The sequence below is a fragment of the Macaca thibetana genome, chromosome 14, assembly GCF_024542745.1.
Source record: "Macaca thibetana thibetana isolate TM-01 chromosome 14, ASM2454274v1, whole genome shotgun sequence".
Classification (NCBI taxonomy): Eukaryota; Metazoa; Chordata; class Mammalia; order Primates; family Cercopithecidae; genus Macaca; species Macaca thibetana.
Genome location: NC_065591.1, coordinates 13,466,050 through 13,488,766, shown reverse-complemented (window position 1 = coordinate 13,488,766; position 22,717 = coordinate 13,466,050). Strand labels below are relative to the sequence as shown.

The window sequence follows — 22,717 nt, the reverse complement described above, 5'->3', positions numbered from 1 at the left end:
TGTTAACACTGTACCATCACTTTATGTATGTGAAGAAATAATTCACATGTATACTCCTTGTCATCAAAGTTAGTGCTTCAGTTTATAATCACGATTTCATCTTATAACTTAATATCTAATGGCCCTACTTTGGTGTGATCCTAGTATTTTTCATCTCCTCCTTTTGGCATTATAGGAGTTCAGAAAATCAACCACAGGGAAGTCTGTGAAGGCTCTCTAAGGGTTCAGGAACCAAAAGAGTCAGCAAGAAACAACAATTTCTCCCATTTCCCTGTCTTGCTGTTTCCAATCCTCTTATTTACCCTCCCTCCTCATATCTATGTTGAGGATATATGGACTGAGTTTGTTCAATTGTTAATGAGGTAGAATGTGGCAATGAATACAGAATGTGACAGATGGAGTGGGAGGGATTAAGAGATATCTAGAGATAGGAAAGTAGAAATTAGGGAAGAACAGAGATGCAGATGTCATAATAGAAAATATGACATAACGTATTGTATTGAGTGAAGCTTCAGCTCCCTTCTTTATGCCTGCATTTACTGATTCTAATTTCTCAACCCTTATGATACATAATTTCATCCTCTGTCATCAAAGGAAATTATGTTATCAAAAGCTATCCATTACCTCAATCTTCCAAGCCTAATCATGTGCTATCAAAAGCTATCAGTTACCTCAATCTTCTAAGCCTAATCATGTAAAGTTTGACTCCTAAAATTGCCAGCATTATTTCTACAATATTTTTTTCCCTTGTGCACTGGCCAGATGTAGAGAATCTAGGATCCACAAGATCTTGAGTCGCTAGAGAATGGAGCCTGGTCCATAAATCATGGTGTAGATTACTTCCAATTTGAATATTCAACTGGATTGTGGTCTAAAAGAAAAACCCGCATTAGGGCAAGGAATGCATGGAGCTGTTTGGCTAGAAGGTAGTCTAAGCTGAGTAATAGAGTCTTTAAGGCACAAAAAAAGTCAAATCTTGCTCAAAATGGCAGGAATCTTACTCGTATCTCCTTGTGTTAGTTACCTACTGCTACATAACAAATTGCCACAAAGGTAGCTGCTTAAAACAACAAGCTTATTATCTCTCAGTTCAGAAGCCCAGGAAAGTTTGGTTAAATTATTTGTTCAGAATATCACATGGCTAAAATCAGAGGACTGGCCAGAGCAGTGGTTCTGGGGTTGGGCTCCTCTTCAAAGTTCATCCACTGTTAGAAAAATCCAGTCCTTGTGGCTGCAGGACTGAGGTTCCCATTTCCTTGCTGGCTGTCAGCTGAGAACTGCTCCTGCATTCCTTCTCATGTGATCCCTTCCATCTTCAACCCAGTAACAGTTTGTCAAGTCTTCTCAAACCCAAATCTGACTCCCTCTCCTGTATCTGGTTTTAAGGAGTCATTTTATTACACTGGACTTACTCAAATAATCCAAGATAACCTATTTTAAGATAAATCGATTAATAACCTTAAATTTCTGTGCTCCTTTTCTCATTGAAGATAACCACAATCAGGAAAGACTGTGGGCTCCCATAAATAGTACACACAGAAAAATACACATAATTTTAAAAATTAATGTTTTCCAAATTTCTTAGAAACACGTTTGACTTTTAAAGTGGGAACTAACTGAGTGGTGTTTTAAAGAGATTACTGTGGCTGCAGTGTGGAGGATGAATTGGAGAAAGAAAGATGGAGGCAGGGAGTCAATTAGGTCTTGATATAGTGAAGAAAGAGATACTAAGTGATCTAGGGATGTATAGAAGAGTAGAGACTAAAATGATAACTCAAGAGTAAAATTGTCATGATGGGACAGGAACTAGAGGTGTAGAATTGAGGAAAATGAAGAATAAACCATCTTCTCTAGCTTAAAAGATTAGCTGGCTGAGACATCATTACCATCAACAAAACAGAGGAAGAGGCACAGGCTGGAGCAAGAGTAAGGGGCATAGTCAGTTCTTTCTAGTATGGTGTATTAATCAGGGTCCTCCAGAGAAACAGAACCAAGAGGATTAGATAGATAGACAGACAGATACAGATAGACATATAGAAGATAGAAGATAGATGATAGACAGATAGATAGATGGATGGATGGATGGATGGATAGATAGATAGATAGATAGATAGATAGATAGATAGATAGATAGATAGATAGATGGATGAGGAATTGGCTCACATGATTATAAGGCTGAGAAGTCCCAAGATCTGAAAGCTGGAGACCCAGGAGAGCTGATGGTATAGTTCCAGTCTAAGTCCAAAGGCCTCAGAACCAAGAGTTTAAATTCCAGTTCAAGTCTTAGTCCAAAGATAGGAAAAGTCCAGTGTCCCAGCTCAAAGACAGGCAGAGAAAGCAAATTTTCTCTTGCTCAGGCTTTGCTTTTACTTAGGCCCTCATTGGAGACATTGAAAGTGACACTGGGTTTTACCACCATTCATGGAATAAGATTTAAAGACACTATTATTATTTATAATTTAAAAAAAAAAAGAAAACTAGAGGATCTGGAGACTCCTAAGCAGGTGACATCTGGCCACAACAGTTGACTGCACTAACTCTGCTCCCAGAATTGTTCTCTCCAGAGGATGGATATGGATTTTTTAAAGGAGAGCTCTAACAAAAGAGAAAAATAAGAGAAACTTAAAAACTTAAAAACAAAGAAAATTGACTTTCAGTTGCAGTAACAGAAGAATGAGAGATTAAATGAAGCCATCCATTCAGTCTACCAATGTAAATATTAACCTCATCCAGACACATCCTCATAGACACACTCAGAATAAAATTTAACCAAAAATCTGGGCACTTATGGTTCAATCAAGATGTGCATACAATTAACCATCAAAAGGCCATCCCTTGTCAACCTCACACTCATATGCATCTCCTTAAGCCATACTTAATCTCCAAATAAAGACTAAAAGGTCATAATTCTTCATTATATGTTACAACTGTCATGCATACAACTGTAAATGTACCAACCTCTTCTCAGAAGAAGGGTAAAGTCTGTGAATGATGTTTACTCTTCTCCTTACTGTCTAGCAACTTCTATGATTTAAATCATATGATGTAAAGTTAACAATATTTAATACTATAATATAAACATGCCTTAGGTTACATGATTAGAGAATGAGAGGGAAAAGATTGTGTGTGTATGTGTGTGTGTGTGTGTGGAGGGGGTTTCTATAACTGGATATGTGGTCATAACTGGTATTTATAACTACCTTATTCTACTACCCATTCTGTAGTCCCTTTGCCTTCAGCAAGCACCTTAGCTGGCCATGGTTTTTCATCTGGTAGAATGACCCAAACCTTCATTCCTGAAAAGCCTGGACAATTAGTGGTCCTGCCTGGATTGAGATGTTGCAGTTTTCTTAATTGACCTTAATCACAGGTCATGATAATACTAAGAGATGCATGAAGGGATGTCCTATATTCCAAGCATACTCTTCCTTATCTCCATTGTGGAGTGGTGGTCTAATTTCCCCTTAGTCATCAGAAACAATCACCCCACCCAGCACAGTAACCCCTTTCAGTTATCTGAAGAGGATGGAAGGGCTTTGCTCCAACATTCAGCAATAAACCTATAGAAGCCTACCTTACCAGAGGCTCTACATAGCATCCCTATCTGCCATTGATACTTCAAGCACCATTGGATCTGTTGCATGGTATGGTTAAAGCAGAAGACAACTTACATGGAAGCCTAGGCCTGTTGTGAAGGCTTTTCTTTTGGTCCTACTCAAAAGTAGCAGCTTTGTAAGTCACTTGGCAAATTGGCCAAAGCAACACACCCAAGTGAGGGATATGTTGCCTCCAAAATCCAAAGAAACTCATTAGATGCTGTGCCTCCTTTTGATTGTGGAAGCCAGATGCGACAACTTATCCTCATGCTGGAAGAGATTCTCAATATTCCCCACGCCATTTGATCCCCAGAAATTTCACTGAGGTACAAGACCCTGAGGTTTTATCAGATTTATTTCCCACACTCTGGCATGTAAATATCTTACAAATACACCTAGAGTAGTTACTATGTCTTATTTGCTAGGTCCAATCAGCATAATGTTGTCAATCTAATGGACCAGTGTGATATCTTGTGGAAGAAAAGGGCAATTAAGATCCCTGTGAACTAAATTATGACATAGAGCTAGAAAGTTGATATACTCCCAAGGTATGACGGTGAATGTGTATTGCTGGCCTTGTCATCTGAAAGCAAACTTCCTGGTAGTCTTTGCTAATAGCTATCCAGAAAAGGCATTTATCAGATCAATAACATTATACTGGGTACTAGAGGATGTGTTAATTGGCTCAAGTAATGAAACCACATTTGGTATGGCAGCTGCAATTGGAGTCCCCTCCAATTGGTAATCCACTGTCATCTTCCAAGAGCCATCTGTCTTCTGCACATGCCAAACATACAAGTTGAATAGGAATGTTGTGGGAATCACCACCTCTGCATCTTTCAAGTTACTGATGGTGTCATTAATCTCTGTAACCCCTCAAGGAATGTATTAGGAGTCACCAACCTGGCATCCTTTTAGTTACTGATGGATTTATTAATCTCTGTGGTCCCATCAGGAATGTGGTGATGCTTTTGCTTTACTATTTTCCTAGGCAGAGGCAGTACTAGAGGCTTCCACTTGGTATTCCCCACCGTAATGGTCCTTACTCCACAGGGTAAGAAAATAATATGGAGATTCTACCACCTACTGAGTATATTTATTTTAATTATGCATTCTGGAATTGGGGGAATAACCGCAGGATGGGTTTGGGAGCCCACTGCACCCATTGTGAGATTAACCTGAGATAAAACTCCATGGATCATCAGACCTCCACAAGCACTTACTCTGAGTGGTAAGCCACAGTGATGCTTTGGGTCTCCTGGAATTAGTATCAGTTCAGAGTCCGTGTCTAGTAGTCCCTGAGGGGTCTGGTTATTTCCTTTTCCCCAATGCTCAGTACCCTGGAAAAAGGCTGCAGGTCCCTTTGAGGAAGGCTGTGAGAAAGATTAACAGTACAAATTCTTGGTAATGCACCAGTCCTTCCTCAAGGAGACCTGGTCTCCCCTTTAATTCAAGGAGTTCTTTCTGGGTTTGTAAATTTTATTGAAGGTCTGTAAACTGGCTCAGGTCTGGGAATTGATTGAGGGGCTATGAGTCTCTATTTTTATGATTCAGGTTAGGTTTTCATTCACATGACCTAGAACTTTTCTGCTTATATAGATCAAGGAATAATTTAAAAGTATTTCTGTCTATTTTACCTCTAGGGACACCGTAATCAACTAGCCCATACCCACACCATAGGTCTGATTCAAATATTAATCTTATCCATACACACCCTCACAGACACAGCAAAAATAATGTTTTAATTAAATGTTTGGGCAGTCTATGACCCGGTTGAATTGACACATAAAGTTAACCATCGTATCTCACGTATGCTCACAGTCTTGTGGCCACAATCTGGAATGAGTCTTAACTGAAATCACCTGCATAGATCAGAGGAGTTGCTGGGATGCAAATGTATACCAAGCAAGTCCTCACTGAGATATGGCATTAGCAGGAACAAAAATGTATTATTTTAAAACATGGATCCAGAGATCTTCTCTGGAAAATAATAATCTACATTTATGCAATCTCTCACTTGTGGTTATAATGCCTAGAAAGGCATGTAGGTTCATCACATTTCTAAAAGGCTAATGTTACTGTTAGTGAGTAACAGCACACAGACACAAAGAGTCCTGAGGAAAGTGCAGATCTCCTTTTCAGCCATAATATCCTCCATCAGTTCACAAGGTACTCTTTGGACATTTGGAAATTCTCATCTCTCACTCTGCTTCCCCCACTAACACATACACACATCCACCTTTCTTTCCCTGTGGTCCCTGTGATTTTTTTTTTCTTCTCTGAACCTACCCTAGGATTCAAATGTGGAGTTTCTGGTCAGAGACTTAAAGTTTTAGGCATCACTGGAGAAAGCTTTAGTTCTCAAGGCAAAGCTCTGAAGCATCAAATTGAGTACATGGAATGTAAATCTAAAGCAACTGGATCATAATTTTGACCCAGCACCATTACTAGCTGGGATACTTTGGGAAACTTTCTTAAAATTTCCGTGCCTAAGTTTCCTTATCTATAAAATATGAATAGGAGTAGTACTCAGCACCGGGTTGTCAAGAAGGTTGGATAATTAATGGATGTATAGTGTTTAAAATATCTGTCACAGAGTAGATGCTCAAATCTGTTCCATAATAAAACATCTATAAAACAAATTCTCTTACTAGTCGGTATTACTTCTTATGGCATAAACTTGATGTAGTTTATGCCTCCAAAGTACCTCTCTTTATTCTGAATTATAGAAATTTTCTCCCTGCTATTGAGTGAACTGCGTCCCACTCTAAATTCATTTGTTGAAGCTCTAGCTCACAGTGTGATGATATTTGGAGATGGGCTTTTGAAGCTGTTGGGTTTAGATGAGGATATGAGAGTGAATCCCTCATGATGGGATTAGTGTCCTTATATGAAAAGACACCAGGCCTCTGTCTCCTGCTCGTTTTGTGTGTGCGTGCTCACATGCCTGTGTACGCACAGAGGAAAGATAATGTGAGGACAGAAATAATGCAGTCATCTGCAATCCAGGAACAGAGATCCCACAAGGAACCAAATTAGCTGACACTTTGATTTTGGAATTCGCAGCCTCCAAAAGTATGAGAAATAAATCTGTGCTGTTTAAATGAAGCAGTCATGGTAATTTACCATAGTAGCCTAAGCAGACTAATATACACGTTTTCTTCTTGCAAATTGGGAAAGGGAGGGAGGGCATCAAAATCCCACCGGACCACAATGAAACAAATAATCTTTTTGTTCTTTAAACATAAAATTCCTAGGTAGTCACAAAGGGAGTATCTAATACCTACGTGTAAGTCCGAAATTAGTAATTAGAATGTGTATGTCAGAAGATACCGTAGGAAATCCCTGGTGCTGCCTTTGTAGGTTCTGTAGAATAGTCTTCTAATCTTATTTTTAAAGTATGCTATACATGTAAGATTGTGCTAGTACTACCTTAGAGTAGTGAAGAAGCAGGATGAAAACTAACAGGACAGTGCAGTGAGAAAAACAGTCAACACAGACAGAAGCCCAGACATGCAGAGAAAACTAAGAATTCAATAGATGCAGAAAATCAGAGCTTGAGACCACGCCACACGATAGAAGTCCCAGCGGCTCCCCCTCCCTCATATTCACCTGCACCTTCCAAGAAATGTCTGGAGACATTGAGAGTGACACTGGGATTTACCATCGTTCATGGAATAAGATTTAAAGACACTATTATTGTTTATAATTTTAAAAAACAAAAAAATTATTGTTTATAATTTTAAAAAACAAAAAAAATTATTGTTTATAATTTTAAAAAACAAAAAAATCTTTGGGGACTCCTAAGCAGGTGACATCTGGCCACAACAGTTGACTGCTCTAATTCTGCTCCCAGAGTTGCTCTCTTCAGGGTATGGATATGGATCTTTTTAAAGGAGGGCTTTTGCAACAGAGGAAAATAAGAGAAACTTAAAAACAAAGAAAATTGACTTTCAGCTGCAGTAACAGAAGAATAAGAGAAATAATATAGAGTGTTTTTCTTGGAACTTTCCAGCAAGGGCATCAGATGAGAGGCTGTGAGGAAAGGCTTAATCCCATTGACTGTGAATCAGAGAACTTGGATTCCTTGGATCATCATAACTTCTCTGGAATACTTAGCAATAAGAAGCTTGAAATTAAGGCTGAATTTCAGAACATTAACGAATACAAACATATTATATATTATTCCATAAACCACCTTAAGACTGGAGTAATTTGCACTAAAAGAGTAGATTTTGGCAGATTGGAAAATAAGAAGAAATCTGAGGTATGAAAAATTGTTGAAGTAGTGAACAGATACATGTCATCAATGTATAAAGGGGCCTAGGGCATTTATTAGCAGGAGGCCATGGAGTCCCACAGCCACCCTGAAATGGAGAAATTGTAAAATAACGTCTGCACTGGGGCCAGGCACGGTGGCTCATGCCTGTAATCCTAGCACTTTGGGAGGCTGAGGCAGGCGGATCACAAGATCAGGAGATCAAGACCAACCCGGCCAACACGGTGAAACCACGTCTCTACTAAAAATACAAAAAATTAGCCAGGCATGGTAGCAGGCACCTGTAATCCCAGCTACTCGGGAGGCTGAGGCAGGAGAATGGCGTGAACCCAGGAGGCAGAACTTGCAGTGAGCTGAGATCATGCCACTGCACTCCAGCCTGGGCGACAGAGTGAGATTCCGTCTCAAAAAAAAATAAAAATAAAAATAAATGAATAAAAAAATAATGTCTGCACTGATTCAGTGTGACATTTCCAGAGTTATAGCTAAGCTCATAGAAATACATTTAGCCTATAAAGAATCAACAAAAATGAACTTTGGAAATAATGCAAACATAAAGCAAGACAAAGTATCTGCTCACCATGCTAAAAATGGCAACAATAAGAGAAATAATACTTATTACTCTTATTTTTATTAGTACTACAATTTACTTAGCATCTACTGCATTCCAGGTACTTTAAAATTCACTCATGATAACTGTATAACAATTTTTATTCTCACAAAAGAAATGTAATGTTTTAATAAATATGTAAATTAATAGATAACTTGGCCTAGACCCCATAACTAGTAAATAAAAGAGCTTGGGGTTCATTCTAGGTTTCTCTTCTCCAAAAAAGTCTTTCACTGCATTGCCAGAATTAGCTTGCATGAATTAAAGAATAATAAAAATTAAAGTTATATTTCTGCCATTTGTCAGATAGCTATTAGAACACTGTGCTAGTCATAATGCTTAGAGGGAGAAAAAACAAAAACTGAGGAAGGTCTAGAGCAAAGCTAAAACCTGAGTAATGAGGGTGAAATGGTGTTTTATAAAAGTATGTTGCAACATAGTGGGCTTAACTTAGGGAATGCTAACACAACATCAGATGATGTTCATGAAGGATAATCACCATTATGATTCAACGTCCATAGAAAATTGAACAAGAGATGGATACGTTCAGAGAAAAGAAATTGTGAGGGAGGGGTGGCCTTTTAAAATATTCTAACTGGCAAGCGGCTAGAGGCTGTCATATCATGAGATTCAATTAAGGAAGACCTGATCTCAATAGAAAACACCAGAAAATGACAAGGTACAGTTAAAAATAGACACAAATTGTTCCCCTCCCTTCATTCTTGTCCTTTCAAGATGGAAGTACAGATCCTCCCATGAAGACATTAGGGGGCCTATTTTCTTACCCCTCGAATCTGGGTTGTCTAGGAAATTTGCTTGGCCAATATGACATTGGCACACATGACTCAGCAGAGGTCTGAAAAGTATTTGTGAATTGGAAGAGAACCAAGAGTCTGCCAACTGCCAGAGACACGACTGAGGCCATCCTAACTCACGGAATTGAACGCCCCACCAGGTGACCACAGTTGCATAAGAGAGCCTAGTAGAGAAGTGCTGAGCAGGCTCAGATAAGAGACCACACCCAGGACCCATGGTGTGTAAACAAAAGCCGATGGTGGTCGCCGGAAGTAACTACATTTTGAGGGATTTATTACACAGCTAAAGCTACTTAAATCAGGTGGCAAACCACAAAGTGACAGGAAAAATGGATGTTATCTATACTTTAAGAAGTGGTTAATTTGTTCCGTGGCCTGAGAGGTTTTGCGTTCTACCTGTATCTGAAGATATGGAACTGGAATAAATGTGTATCTAGTTGCCATTTGGTAACCAAAATGTCCTTTTTTGTTTTGTTTGTTTTGTTTTGTTTTTTGAGACAGAGTCTCGCTCTGTCGCCCAGGCTGGAGTGCAGTGGTGCAATTTCTGCTCAAGGAAACCTCCGCCTCCTGGGTTCAAGCGATTCTCATGCCTCAGCCTCCCGAGTAGCTGGGACAACAGGCAGGCGCCACCACACCCGGCTACTTTTTTATTTTTATTTATTTATTTTTTTGAGACGGAGTCTCGCTCTGTCGCCCAGGCTGGAGTGCAGTGGCCGGATCTCAGCTCACTGCAAGCTCCGCCTCCCGGGTTCACGCCATTCTCCTGCCTCAGCCTCCCGAGTAGCTGGGACTACAGGCGCCCGTCACTTCGCCCGGCTAGTTTTTTGTATTTTTTTTAGTAGAGACGGGGTTTCACCGGGTTAGCCAGGATGGTCTCGATCTCCTGACCTCGTGATCCGCCCGTCTCGGCCTCCAAAAGTGTTGGGATTACAGGCGTAAGCCACCGTGTGTGGTCCCTAAAATGTCTTTATATGTAGACCATCTAGTCCGATTTGGTCAATGTACATATGAGGAATCAGAAACCAGGAAAGGGGGATGTGACTTGCCAAAAGTCACAGTAAACCCCTAACTAACCAGGACTACTTGTCGGGTTGTCCGATCCCCAGTCCCAGGCATTTTACTTAGGGCCGTCTTGGGATCTCCAGCCGTCCTGAGATTCTATGACTCTGTGACTCTACGGTTCTATAATTCCAAGACAAAGCGAACAATTCCAGTGCTCCAGGCAGCCTCAGCACAAGAAAAGAACATGGTCGAGGCTGAAGTACCAACTAAATAATCTCCTTTCACATTTTCACCGACACCATCATGGATTCAAGCATGGCACACAGTCCGGTGTTTCTGGTATTTCCTCCAGAAATCACTGCTTCAGAATATGAATCCACAGAACTTTCAACCACCACCTTTTCGACTCAAAGCCCCTTGCAAAAATTATTTGCTACAAAAATGAAAATCATAGGGGTAAGTAAGACTTGCCCCTATGTATATTCTACTGAGGCAGGGGAAAGGCCAAGAAAATTATCTCTTGGCACATGTTTGAAGGTAGGAGCCCATTCCAATTCTTCTTTAAGAATATGTGAATATAGAGTGTTAGTGGGACATTTGAGAGAGGATGTTTGACAAGAACGAATCACATGGGTCTGGACTTGACAAAAACATGCTATCATTTAGGACTCACCTCCTTAAAAAGTGATAGTTGCTATGGCAGTAAATGAGATTCCTCAGACTGAGAAGGTGGGCTGAGAAGAAGAAAGCAGAGCACATAGACTCACACGTTGTACACCTTCCATTTTTGTATGTTGTCCTCATTAGTCTTCCCCAGCACTTGTCAAACCACTGCCTGGTGTCACAGGCTCAGAGAATTGGCCATCTCCAGGTCAATTCTGCTTGGGGCCAGCCTGGTATACTCATTTAGAATTCAGTGTTTCTCAAACATTCACATTTATGGGCTAAAGAGCTGAAGAGCTTATGAAGACACAGATTTCCCAGCCTCACCTGGAGACTGTTACAGTAAGTATGGGATAGGGCCTGATAGTTCGCATTTCAGGCTCCCAAGTGATCCTGATGTTGCCAATCCGTGGATCACATTTTCACGAGCACTGATTTAGATCATTTTACCCTTCACCAAATACCATATAGAGGAATTAAGAAAGTACCCAGGAGCATCACAAAGGGACTTCTATTATTCTTTCCCTAATTACCAAAGAGAGTAATTGCCAAATCCTTTTAACCAAAAGAAGATCTTCTAAACAGAAGGGAAACTATCACTTGGCTTTTCCTCACCATGACTTTTTCCTCTATTTGCAGACTATCCAGATCCTGTTTGGAATTATGACCTTTTCTTTTGGAGTTATCTTCCTTTTCACCTTGTTAAAACCATATCCAAGGTTTCCCTTTATATTTCTTTCAGGATATCCATTCTGGGGCTCTGTTTTGGTGAGTAGAGTCAATCAAGTTCAATTTGAAGCCATGCCAACAAGGATGTTAGGGAATTCTTTGCAATGAAATAAGCTAGATCCAGTTGTATGATATGCTTTCAAAAGTGCAAAAAACTAACCTTGTTGAAATGATTTCCCCATTTGTTCATCACAGTCACTGATATTCCATCATTAGGTCTTGAAGTTCCTTTGGGAATATTTCTTTTGAGGCTTGAAGTTGTTTATTTGGCTATTCATTCATTCAAAATTAGTTACTATCTATTATAAGCCAGATACCCAGAGAAAGGCAGTGAGCCTCTCCCCCAAAGACCTCTCAGTCTAGCAAGAAAGCACGTAAACAGATCACTTCAAGGCAGTGTGATAAATATTATCACAGAGGTGCAGAAAGCGCTTATGCAGGCAGAGATGAAGGAGCAATTTATTCTTTACAGAAGTGCAGTGGGAAGGGTTTCTCAGATACACCTTTAAACTGCAGAGAGGTATTTATCAAGCCCAATTTAGTCACAATCAATAAACATTAACTTAGGACCTAAAATTTAGTGCCAGAGCATGGGCAGGGTAATGGATTCAGGGAAAAGACAGCAGTCCCTGAGCTCAAGGCCTCAGTTGAGTGAGGAGTTAGACAATTAACATAGGGTGTGATGAGGGAGAATAGACACAGGGGCTGCCTCCATAGGAAAGGCACCAACAAAACAGAGGGGACAGTGCCCAGAGACATTTCCAGCTTGAATGAGTTTTAAAGGGTGAATGGTTAATCAGGTGAGGACACACACAGAAGATGGGAGTTGGGATGCCTGAGTGTAAGGATTAGAGATCCTTGTTGCATGCCAAGAGAGAAAAATGAGCAAAGGCTGAAGGTATAGGAGAGCATTTTCTATTATGTGAACTATAAGAGTTCAGCACAGGGAGTGAGGGTGGAGGGATGAGGCTGGAAAATGCCCATGAAGGGGCTAGAAATGTAAACATGGATGTGCTGTAATCAGATTTGAAATGTCCACTAGACAACAATGCCACCACGTGTGACCCACTTCCAAGAAAGATCTTGGAGATTTTTAAGAACTACCAGCACATCCACCGCAACCCCACCTTATGTTCCCATTCAAGAGAATACACTGGATTATAGTAAGATGGAATTCGATCTTAATGATTGTAAACTGACTTGACATCCCTTTGTCATGAGATCAAAGCTGAGTTCACAATAGCTATAAAAGGAACATGGATGAGCAAACCAAAGCCCTGTATGGTTAAAAAAAAAAATGTTCATGTTCAAATAAATAGAGCTAAAGCGGATTTCCAGACCAGTGTTTCGTCCACTATTCCATTTGCGGAAAGTCATATAAAGCAACTCACCCTTCTCACTGCCCTGAGGAGTGTGCGAACTTAGAAGGCAGGCATGTAAAAGAATTGCACAGAAGTCTATTCTGTAAGAACTCAACATCAGCTAAACATGGCCATCATTAACGTATTTATTCCTCTTAACAGTTCATTAATTCTGGAGCCTTCCTAATTGCACTGAAAAGAAAAACCACAGAAACTCTGGTGAGTTATATTTCTACTTTATTAAAAATATATTTTGTAGCCAGGCATGGTGGCTCACGCCTGTAATCCCAGCACTTTGGGAGGCCGAGGCGGGTGGATCACGAGGTCAGGAGTTCAAGACCAGCCTGGCCAACATGGTGAAACCCCATCTCTACTAAAAATACAAAATCAGCCAGGTGTGGTGGCACACACCTGTAGTCCAGCTACTCGGGAGGCTGAGTCAGGAGAATTGCTTGTACCCGAGAGGCGGAAGTTGCAGTGAGTTGAGATCATGCCACTGCATTCCAGCCTGGGCAATGGAACAAGACTCCACCACACACACACACACACACACACACACACAAAAGAGTAATGAGTTACATTTTCACTATTTCCACTTTATTAAAAATAAATAACTTTCAAATAATTTATCCTGGCCTTGAAAAAAGTTTGTAAAATCATTAAGTCACCATAATTCCACAAACTATCAAGTATTGATACCAATAAACAGCATTTGCTTCATGTTTTCCTAGAATTATAACCCACTATGCCAGAGGAGAAAGTTTCTCTGGTCATCTAGTTTAGCTCGTATTTTGTGTATGAAGACACTGAGGCTTACAATCGTTAAATAACTTGTCCAAATTCCCAGTCAATTAATGGTAGAATTATTTCAATATTCCAGTTACTTATTCATTCTTTTTTGTTTTCTGGGTATTTACAGCATTCCAGGCACTTTGACAGGCACTACTTTGACTCACATGAAAGGCAAACTGTAGACAATCTAATTAAACCATAAACAGAATCTCAAAATAAAGAATACAGTGCTACTGAATGTAAAGGTATAGATAAATTATAAGTAGAATATTTTTACTTTACTCAAAGAATTGAAGACATGAAATATTACTAGGCCAATACATGATTTTAGAAAAGGACTGAAAATCCTTCGTTTGTCATTTTAGGGAGAAATTAAAAATGGCAGAGAAGTGCAGCATTTAATTAAACATAGGAGCCTGAAAACAAAAATGTAAACAGACAATGACTTTCACCAGAGAATCAAACTGCAATCGTTACAGGCACACCTTTCCTCCCAACTGAATGAGAGTTAACTTAGGCATAGAATATGGGGAATGGGAAGGTTATTAAAAGTTCACAGGATGCCCTCATTGTGTAGATGAGGGCCTGAAGCCCAAAGATGTGAAGCAATTCGCATAGGACCACAGAGCTGCCTCATGGCATTAAGATGCTGTGAGTAAAATCCTGCTCTCCATTCTCTGCACTCATTGTTTTGTTTGTAGTACAGGCTGGGCCTGAGTCACATTGTTATGTTCTTATTCTATTTCAGATAATACTGACCCGAATAATGAATTTCCTTAGTGCCCTGGGAGCAATAGCTGGAATCATTCTCCTCACATTTGGTTTCATGCTAGATCAAAACTACATCTGTGGTTATTCTCACCAAAATAGTCAGTGTAATGCTGTTACTGTCCTGTTCATGGTAAGTATGTTGCATTTATAGAGTGAGAAGTAAAGGGCTTAATAGAAAATATTTATTAGCACTCAATCAGCGCCATTCAGATCATGTTGTGGACACCCATGTCTTTTCTTTTATTGACAAACATTTATGAAATCCATAATATTTGATAGATATTATACCAGGCATTGTGGAAGAGAAAAAATAAACCCATTATAACTCCCACCTTTAGGGATTCACAGGCGCACAAGAGATAAAACATATACAAAAATCAGTATAATACAAATAGAAAATGATACACTAAAAAGAAAAGGTACAGCAGTATGGCTGTAGTTTATAGTCCTATATGTACATTAGAATCACAGTGGCGTGTTTTTACAGTTCTTGATTTGATTTTAACGGGCTGAACTTCTGATAAAGCATGATAAGATTGAAAAGGGGCATTTATTTTAGCTGCTTCCAAAATACCACTAAGATTAGTGTAAAAGAATGTAAAAGGTTTGAGCCACATGGAGAGAAAAAGAGAGTTACCAAACACATCAAAAATTGCTGAGGAAATTGAAAACCCACCATCTAAGGCAAAGGGGTTGGGGGTCATATTAGAAGATATTTCTTAAGGCAAAGCCCAAGAAATACTTAACATTTGAATGCACCAGGTCCACAGAAAGCAGGACCAACGTGCAGAAAACAGGGAGACTGATTTAGGTAATGGTTAAGTATGGCTACGTGAATCAGCTCTTCTCTGAAAACAGAAGTTTTTTATTAAAAAAAAAACAAAACAACCTTAAAGGTGTTAAAAAGCTGAAAGTTCAGCTGAAACTACTAAACCAATTTTTCGATGAAAGCCTGCAACCTGAAATTTACAAGTGGAATTCTGAAGAGCACGAAAGCTGCTCATGTCTTCAGACCCACTTGCCAGTGATGCTGATTTGCAATCCAATCCCTGGCCCATGTGGACTGAAAGAGAAGGAAGTCAAGGTTTCACGTCCATTCAAGGTATAAAGACTTAAAAGAGATTTTCTCCATATGAAACTAGGTCTTTGATAGGCTACGACGCTCTTCAGGTAAGGACAAAAAGATATACAAAGTACCCTGCCCCCAAACAGCAAAGGAGAGTTGCTGAACAAAGTTTAAAAAGAAGACACGGACACAGGGAAGGGAATATCACACACCAGGGCCTGTTGGGGGTTACTGCGACAAGGGGAGGGAGAGCATTAGAACAAATACCTAATGCATGTGGGGCTTAAAACCTAGATGACAGGTTGATAAGTGCAGCAAACCACCATGGTACATGTATACCTGTGTAACAAACCTGCATGTCCTGCACATGTATCCCAGAACTTAAAGTAAAATAAAATAAAAAAAAGAATACAGTAGACTGTCATTAACTATGGGCACCCCGCTGTATAACGGATCTCTTGAACTTATTCCTCCTATCTAACTAACTGATGGAAGTGAAAAGACAATAGAATTACATCTTTAAATTGCTAAAACAAAAATAATGCCAATCCAAAATTCTAGGCCTGGTGAAAATGTTCTTCAGAAATGAAAGTGAAATAGCCAGGCACGATGGCTCAGGCCTGTAATCCCAGGACTTTGGGAGGCCAAGGGGGGCAGATCACTTGGGGTCAGGAGTTCGAGACCAGGCTGGCCAACATGGTGAAACATCGTCTCTACTAAAAATACAAAAATTAGCAGGGCGTGGTGGTGGGTGGCTTTAATCCCAGCTACTCGGGAAGCTAAGGCAGGAGAATCATTTGAATCTGGGAGGCAGACGTTGAAGTGAGCCGAAACTGCGCCACTACACTCCAGCCTGGGCAACAGAGAAAGACTCCGTCTCAAAAAAAAACAAACAAAACAAAACAAAACAAAAAAACCACAATGAAAGTGAAAAACAGCTGACAAATTTGAGAGATTTCACGATTTCACTTAGAGCATTTTCAACAATTAGCCATATGCTGAGCCTGCAAGCCTCAACAAAATTCAAAGGATTAAAATCATACACAATATATTCTCTGAAAACAATGGAACTGAATTAAATGTCAATTTTAAAAAGGCAAAAAAAGTCCCAAAACTGTTTTGAAATTCTAAGTTATACAAGGTTCAAAGAATTTACAATAGAAATAAAAAATATATTAAAAACAAAATAATAGAAATATTTATATAAATTGATACAACTAAAGCATGCTTAGAGGAAACTTTATAACCTCAAATGCAAGTATTGGGAAAGAAAATAGACTAAAAATAAATTATCTAAATATTCATACCAAGAAGTTAGATTAAAAAATTAAACATAAAGAAAATGAAAGAATTGAGATATAGTATTCTATAATAGAGATAACAAAGAATAGAGATAAAAACTAATGAAATACAACACAAACAATAGACAAGATAAAATAAAGCTAAATATGGATGTTTGTAAAACTAATAAAATTGGTAAACTCCTAGATATTTAAAAAGAGAAAAGAGAAAACACAAACTATCATTATCAGAAATGAAGGTGTATCACTATAAATACAATAGCCAAGAATATATGAGGAAATTATTAACATAAAAATTACTTGATGCTTTAGATGAAATTGACAAATTCCTTATAAACTATGCAAAACTACTTGCCACGACTAACACAGGAAAAAATGTATATATCCGACTGGTCTTATATCTAAAAAAATCAAATACATAATTTAAAACTTTCTCTCTAAAAAGAAAAAGCAAAGCCTTGCAGGAGTAGACTAATTCTTCCAAACATTTAGAAAAGAAACAACACCAAACTGAATACTTTCAATTCACTTCTCAACTCACAAATATTTGTGTGAGGCTGTCACAAGTTTGACGTGAAAACATGATAAGGACATTATAAAATATTTTAAAATTACAGGTAATTCTATCTTGTAAAGTTTGTGAAGCAATCTGAAATAAAATATTAAAAAATCAAATTCAGCATTATATATGATAATAAACCGTGGCCAAGTCAGTGGATACCAGAAGTACACAATTGATTTCACATTCCAACGTCAATCAGCGATACACCTAAATGTGAAATCCTAAACTATAAAGCTTGAGGGGATGGGCTGCAGGGAACTCAGGAGAATATCTTCACGACCATGGGAGTAGACAAAGCTTTCTTAGATAGAACATAAAATGGACTAACCATAGGGGAAAAATAAAATAAATAAAATGGACTACCAAAGCACAGAAAGGGAGAAAATTTCCTCTTTCTTTCTCTATATATCTTTCTCACAAAAGACCCACATCCAGAATATATTAAGCACTCCTGAAAATCAATAATAAAAAGGCCAAAAAAAGAGTAAGACTTGAGCAAGTACTTCACAAAGACAGATAAATGGCTAGTGAGCATGTGGGAACGTGCTCAACATTATTAATCATCACATAAATGCAAATTAAAATCACAATAAGACACTACTCCACACACACCAGAATCAATTTAATTAAAAGGACCTGCAATACCGCATGTTGGAAGGAATGTGAAGCAACTGGAACTCTTAGACCCTTTTGGTGGAAATGGAAAATGGAAAATGGTTCAACTACCTCGAAAAACTATTTGGTGGTTTTTAACAAAGTTAATCATACACCTACTTTATGTCTCATGATACATACAAAAATGTTTATAGCAGTCCTATTCATTATAGTTAATCTGGTAAGGAATTCAAATTTCTATCAACAACAGAATGGCTAAAACAAGTTAATTATTCAAATAGTAGAATACTCCTCAGCAATATAAAAGAACAACCTACTGACACACAGAGGAGCATGAATGAATTTCAATTTGTTATATTGAGGCAAACAATTTCAGATAAAAACTAAACAGGTAAATTTATATGATACTAGAAATCAGAAGGGTGGTTGACTCTCAGTGGGGTGGGAGGATTGATTGGGAAGGGACACAAGAGGATTGATTGGGAAGGGACACATTTTATCACTGGGGTAATAAAAATGTGATATATCTTGACGTGGAAAGAAAAAGAGATAAAATACACTTCTTTTTTTTTTTGAGATGGAGGCTCACTCTGTTGCCCAGGTTGGAGTGCAGTGATGCGATCTCGGCCTACTGCAACCTCCGTCTCCCAGGTTCCAGCGATTCTCCTGTCTTGGCCTCCCGAGTCGCTGGGATTATAGGCACATGCCGCCATGCCCAGCTAATTTTTTGTATTTTGGTAGAGACGGAGTTTCACCATGTTGCCCAGGCTGGTCTCAAACTCCTGAACTCAGGCAATCCACCCGCCTCGGCCTTCCAAAGTGCTAGGATTACAGGCATGAGCTGCCACAACCAGCTAAAATACACTTCTTTATATATAAACTTTGCTATAGTTAAAAATGGAAAATATAGTTTTAAAGCAGATAACAGCAACATTTTCATGTTTTTATATACGGAGTGCATATAACTGACAAGAAAAGTCAAGAACAAAATTTTTAAAAGATAAAGAATATGAGGAAGGAATTTACAAAAAGGAAACTATGATGGCCAAACATACAATAATGCTCCAATTCACTAATAGTCAGGGAAAGGTCAATTAATTTAACAATGAATGGCAATGTCACTGCCATTTTGGGAAGCAAGGAGACAACATTTACTTACCTGACTGATAAACAGATCCAGATGTCTATCTCTACAGCAATTAAACCACCTACATAAGGGTACATGTACAAGAATGCTATTGCAGCATCGTTCAGAGCGGTAAAACAAAACAACAAAACAAAAAAAAAAAAAAAAAAGAAAGAAAGAAAGAGGAAATCAGTCAGTTCCTGTCACAAAAGAATAAATGAATGGTGACAAACTACACCATGAACTATTATGTGGCCATTAAAAACCATGTGGCTGTAAAACAGCTACTGAACCTATAGTTAAAATATAGTAGACAAATAAGGCTTTAGGAGAGGATGTTAACCATATTAACCTTTGCAACCTGAGTATAAAGTAAAGCTCTCGGAAGACTGCAAACTTTAACTGGTAAGTGCAGATGTACAGTCTCTGGGCTACTGAGGAGATGTGCATCTCTATTTGTGCTCATAGTGCCAAAATACAAAACATTTTGAAGGTCTTTTGCCATGATTGAAAAAAGCACAGCTGGGGCCAGGCCATGATGGTTCATGCCTGTAATCAGAGCACTTTGGGAGGCCAAGGCGGGCAGATCACCTGAGGTCAGGAGTTCAGCCTGTCCAATATGGTGAAACCCCATCTCTACTAAAAATACAAAAACTAGCCGGGTGTGGTGGTGGGCACCTGTAATCCCAGCTACTCGGAAGGCTGAGGCAGGAGAATCGCTTGAACCTGGGAGTTGGAGGCTGCAGTGAGCCGAGATCCTACCATTGTACTCCAGCCTGGGTGATAAGAGTGAAACTCCATCTCAAAAAAAACAAAAATGGTGGAACTACTAGCCTATACTGCTTATGTCTCTTTTGCTTTCTCTTTTTCTGAGCCAATAGTTTTCTTTTTTCCCTCTTTTTCTTTTCTATTTTTAATTCTTTTTCCTGTTTCTTCACCTTCTTTCTTTCCCCTTCATTAGACTACCTTTTATATATGCATTTCTTTGCATTTTATGTATTTATAAAATGGACTATTTCCTACATACATAAATCAAAAATGTATTATTTTATATGCCTTTCTCTAAAAAGATAATATGCTATGCTATGCTATGTTATCCTATGCTACGCTATGCTATGCTATGCTATCCTATGCTATGCTATCCTATGCTATCCTATGCTACGCTATGCTATCCCATGTTATGCTATGCTATGCTATGCTATCCTATGCTATCCTAGCTATACTATGCTATGCTATGCTATCTTATGCTATGCTATGCTATGCTATCCTATGCTATGCTATGCTATGCTATGCTATGCTATGCTATGCTATCCTATGCTATGCTATGCTATGCTATGCTATGCTATGCTAGCTATCCTATGCTATGCTATCCTATGCTATGCTATGCTATGCTATGCTATCCTTTGCTATGCTATGCTATCCTATGCTATGCTATAGTATGCTATGCTATGCTATCCTATACTAAAATAGATGTATGCTCTCATAATCCTTCACTGATTTGATTCCTAAGCATCAGATACACTTGAGATATATGGGGAAGCTTTTATTATCTGGACATTGCTATGTTATTATAATCAGAAAAACCATTACCCTGCTAACATCATGACTCTTCTTTTTTTTCTTCTTCTGTTACAGGGAATTTTGATTGCATTGATGACTTTCAGCATTATTGAATTATTAATTTCTCTGCCCTTCTCAATTGTGGGGTGCCACTCAGAGGACTGTGATTGTGAACAATGTTGTTGACTAGCACTGTGGGAATAAAGATGTGTTAAAATATTATTTAGCAATGACTTCTGCTTGTAAGGAAAAGCCAAAGGACACATAGAATCTTAAGGCTGGAAACTATCTGAAGCAAAGGGGAGTGGCTCAAGCGAGGGGGTTCTGGGGACATTTTGACTGATAAAGCACATTCTGCCTCTTGGCAATGCCATATGTCCCTCTCCCCAAATCAAATGGTCACCTTGGTGTTGTCACCTCTGTTAGTCATGCATTCTTTCAACTAAAGGACAGCAATGTGGTGTTGCAAAGATAGGAACCAAAGCCCAAGGCCTGGGGTGACCCAGTCGTCTAACTTCTCTGGTTGATGACATCTCCTGCTGATTTCACTAAGAGACTCCACCTAGTGGCTCCTACTCCAATGGCGTGTGGAAAGATGAGTTGGTTGGTGGAATGGTTTGGCCCACAAATTCTACATTAATGCTGCAAGATCTTCAATGTTAAAGAGCTGATCAACTAGAATAGTAACAATAGTAAAAATAATGAGGGCAAATATCGGTGGAACCACTACTATATTCCAGGCATCATTCTAAGTATTATATAGGTGTTACTCATTTAATCTCACAAAAATCCTAGGAGGTGAATTGTATCATTATACCGATTTTACAGAAAAGGAAACTGAAGCACAGAGCGGGTAAATAATTTGCTCAACGTCATGAAGTTTGCAATGGCAGAGTCATAATATCAACAGGCAGTTGGATCCAGAATCCAAGGTCTTAATTCCAATGCCAAGAAAAGTTCGGAAGGGACTATTTTCCTCTGGGTTCTCTTAACAGCTTTTGCATTCAATCTGTTATGATATCTCATGTTCTATAGCCTATGGAGTATACCACTATAAAGTTGTGAAAAGAGAAATAAGGTCTTAGTGTCATTATAAAAATAGTTTTGAACTTAGAGAGCACCTACAAACATCTCAAGGACCCCAGGAAATTCCAGACCACACTTTGAGGACTACTACATTATACAGTATTGCCTCTCACTGGCTGAATATCTCCTAAGCATTAGAGGTCTTACCTGTATCATCTCACTTGTCCTGACAGTCCTCAGGGTAGGTATGTCTTTTGTCATAGTCATAAAAATTGAAGCTCAAAGTGGTTAGCTTTTCTGAAACACAAAAGGAGTGTGATTTAGAAAGAGGATTTGAGTCAAGGTCCCTAAATTCAAATCCCATAATCCTATGTTGTTTATGGTATAGAAAAAAATTCAGCAGATTCAAAAAACTAAGTAACGGGCTTTCATTTCTGCTATTTGCTGGAAGCAGCTTAGGTTATAGGTGCATGTGTGAAGGTGAGGGATACAACACGGCAGGAAAAATAAGTAACTTTTTTTACTTCCAGTGAAGTTAGGTTCTGATGAAAAATACTTGGCAACTGAATGATGTACAGATGTGTGAGGCTTGAGATATATTTAAGGGTGCAAAGTCTTGGGCTTGTAAGTCAGAAGTAGGTTTAAATGTTGTCTTGAAGTCAAAAAATAGTAGATGCAAGTTGTGGAGAAAAGAGAATGCTTATACACTGTGGGGAGGAATGTAAATTAGTTCTGCCACTGTAAAAAAAGCAGTTTGGCAATTTCTTAAAGAACTCACAGCAGAATTACTATTCAACCCAGCAATCCCATTATTGGGTACATACCCAAAAGAATATAAATCGT

General features: G+C 38.8%; 1 protein-coding gene across 1 annotated transcript; it reads left to right on the top strand.

Annotated features, from left to right (window-relative positions):
• The first annotated feature begins 10,478 nt into the window (after window positions 1–10,478).
• MS4A5 (membrane spanning 4-domains A5) lies at window positions 10,479–21,067 on the top strand. The gene is made up of 5 exons (XM_050757034.1): window positions 10,479–10,758; window positions 11,605–11,733; window positions 13,218–13,274; window positions 14,596–14,748; window positions 20,924–21,067. Exons 1-5 carry the CDS (start codon window positions 10,606–10,608, stop codon window positions 21,032–21,034), a joined length of 603 nt encoding a protein of 200 aa, XP_050612991.1. The 5' UTR covers window positions 10,479–10,605; the 3' UTR covers window positions 21,035–21,067.
• Window positions 21,068–22,717: the final 1,650 nt, after the last annotated feature.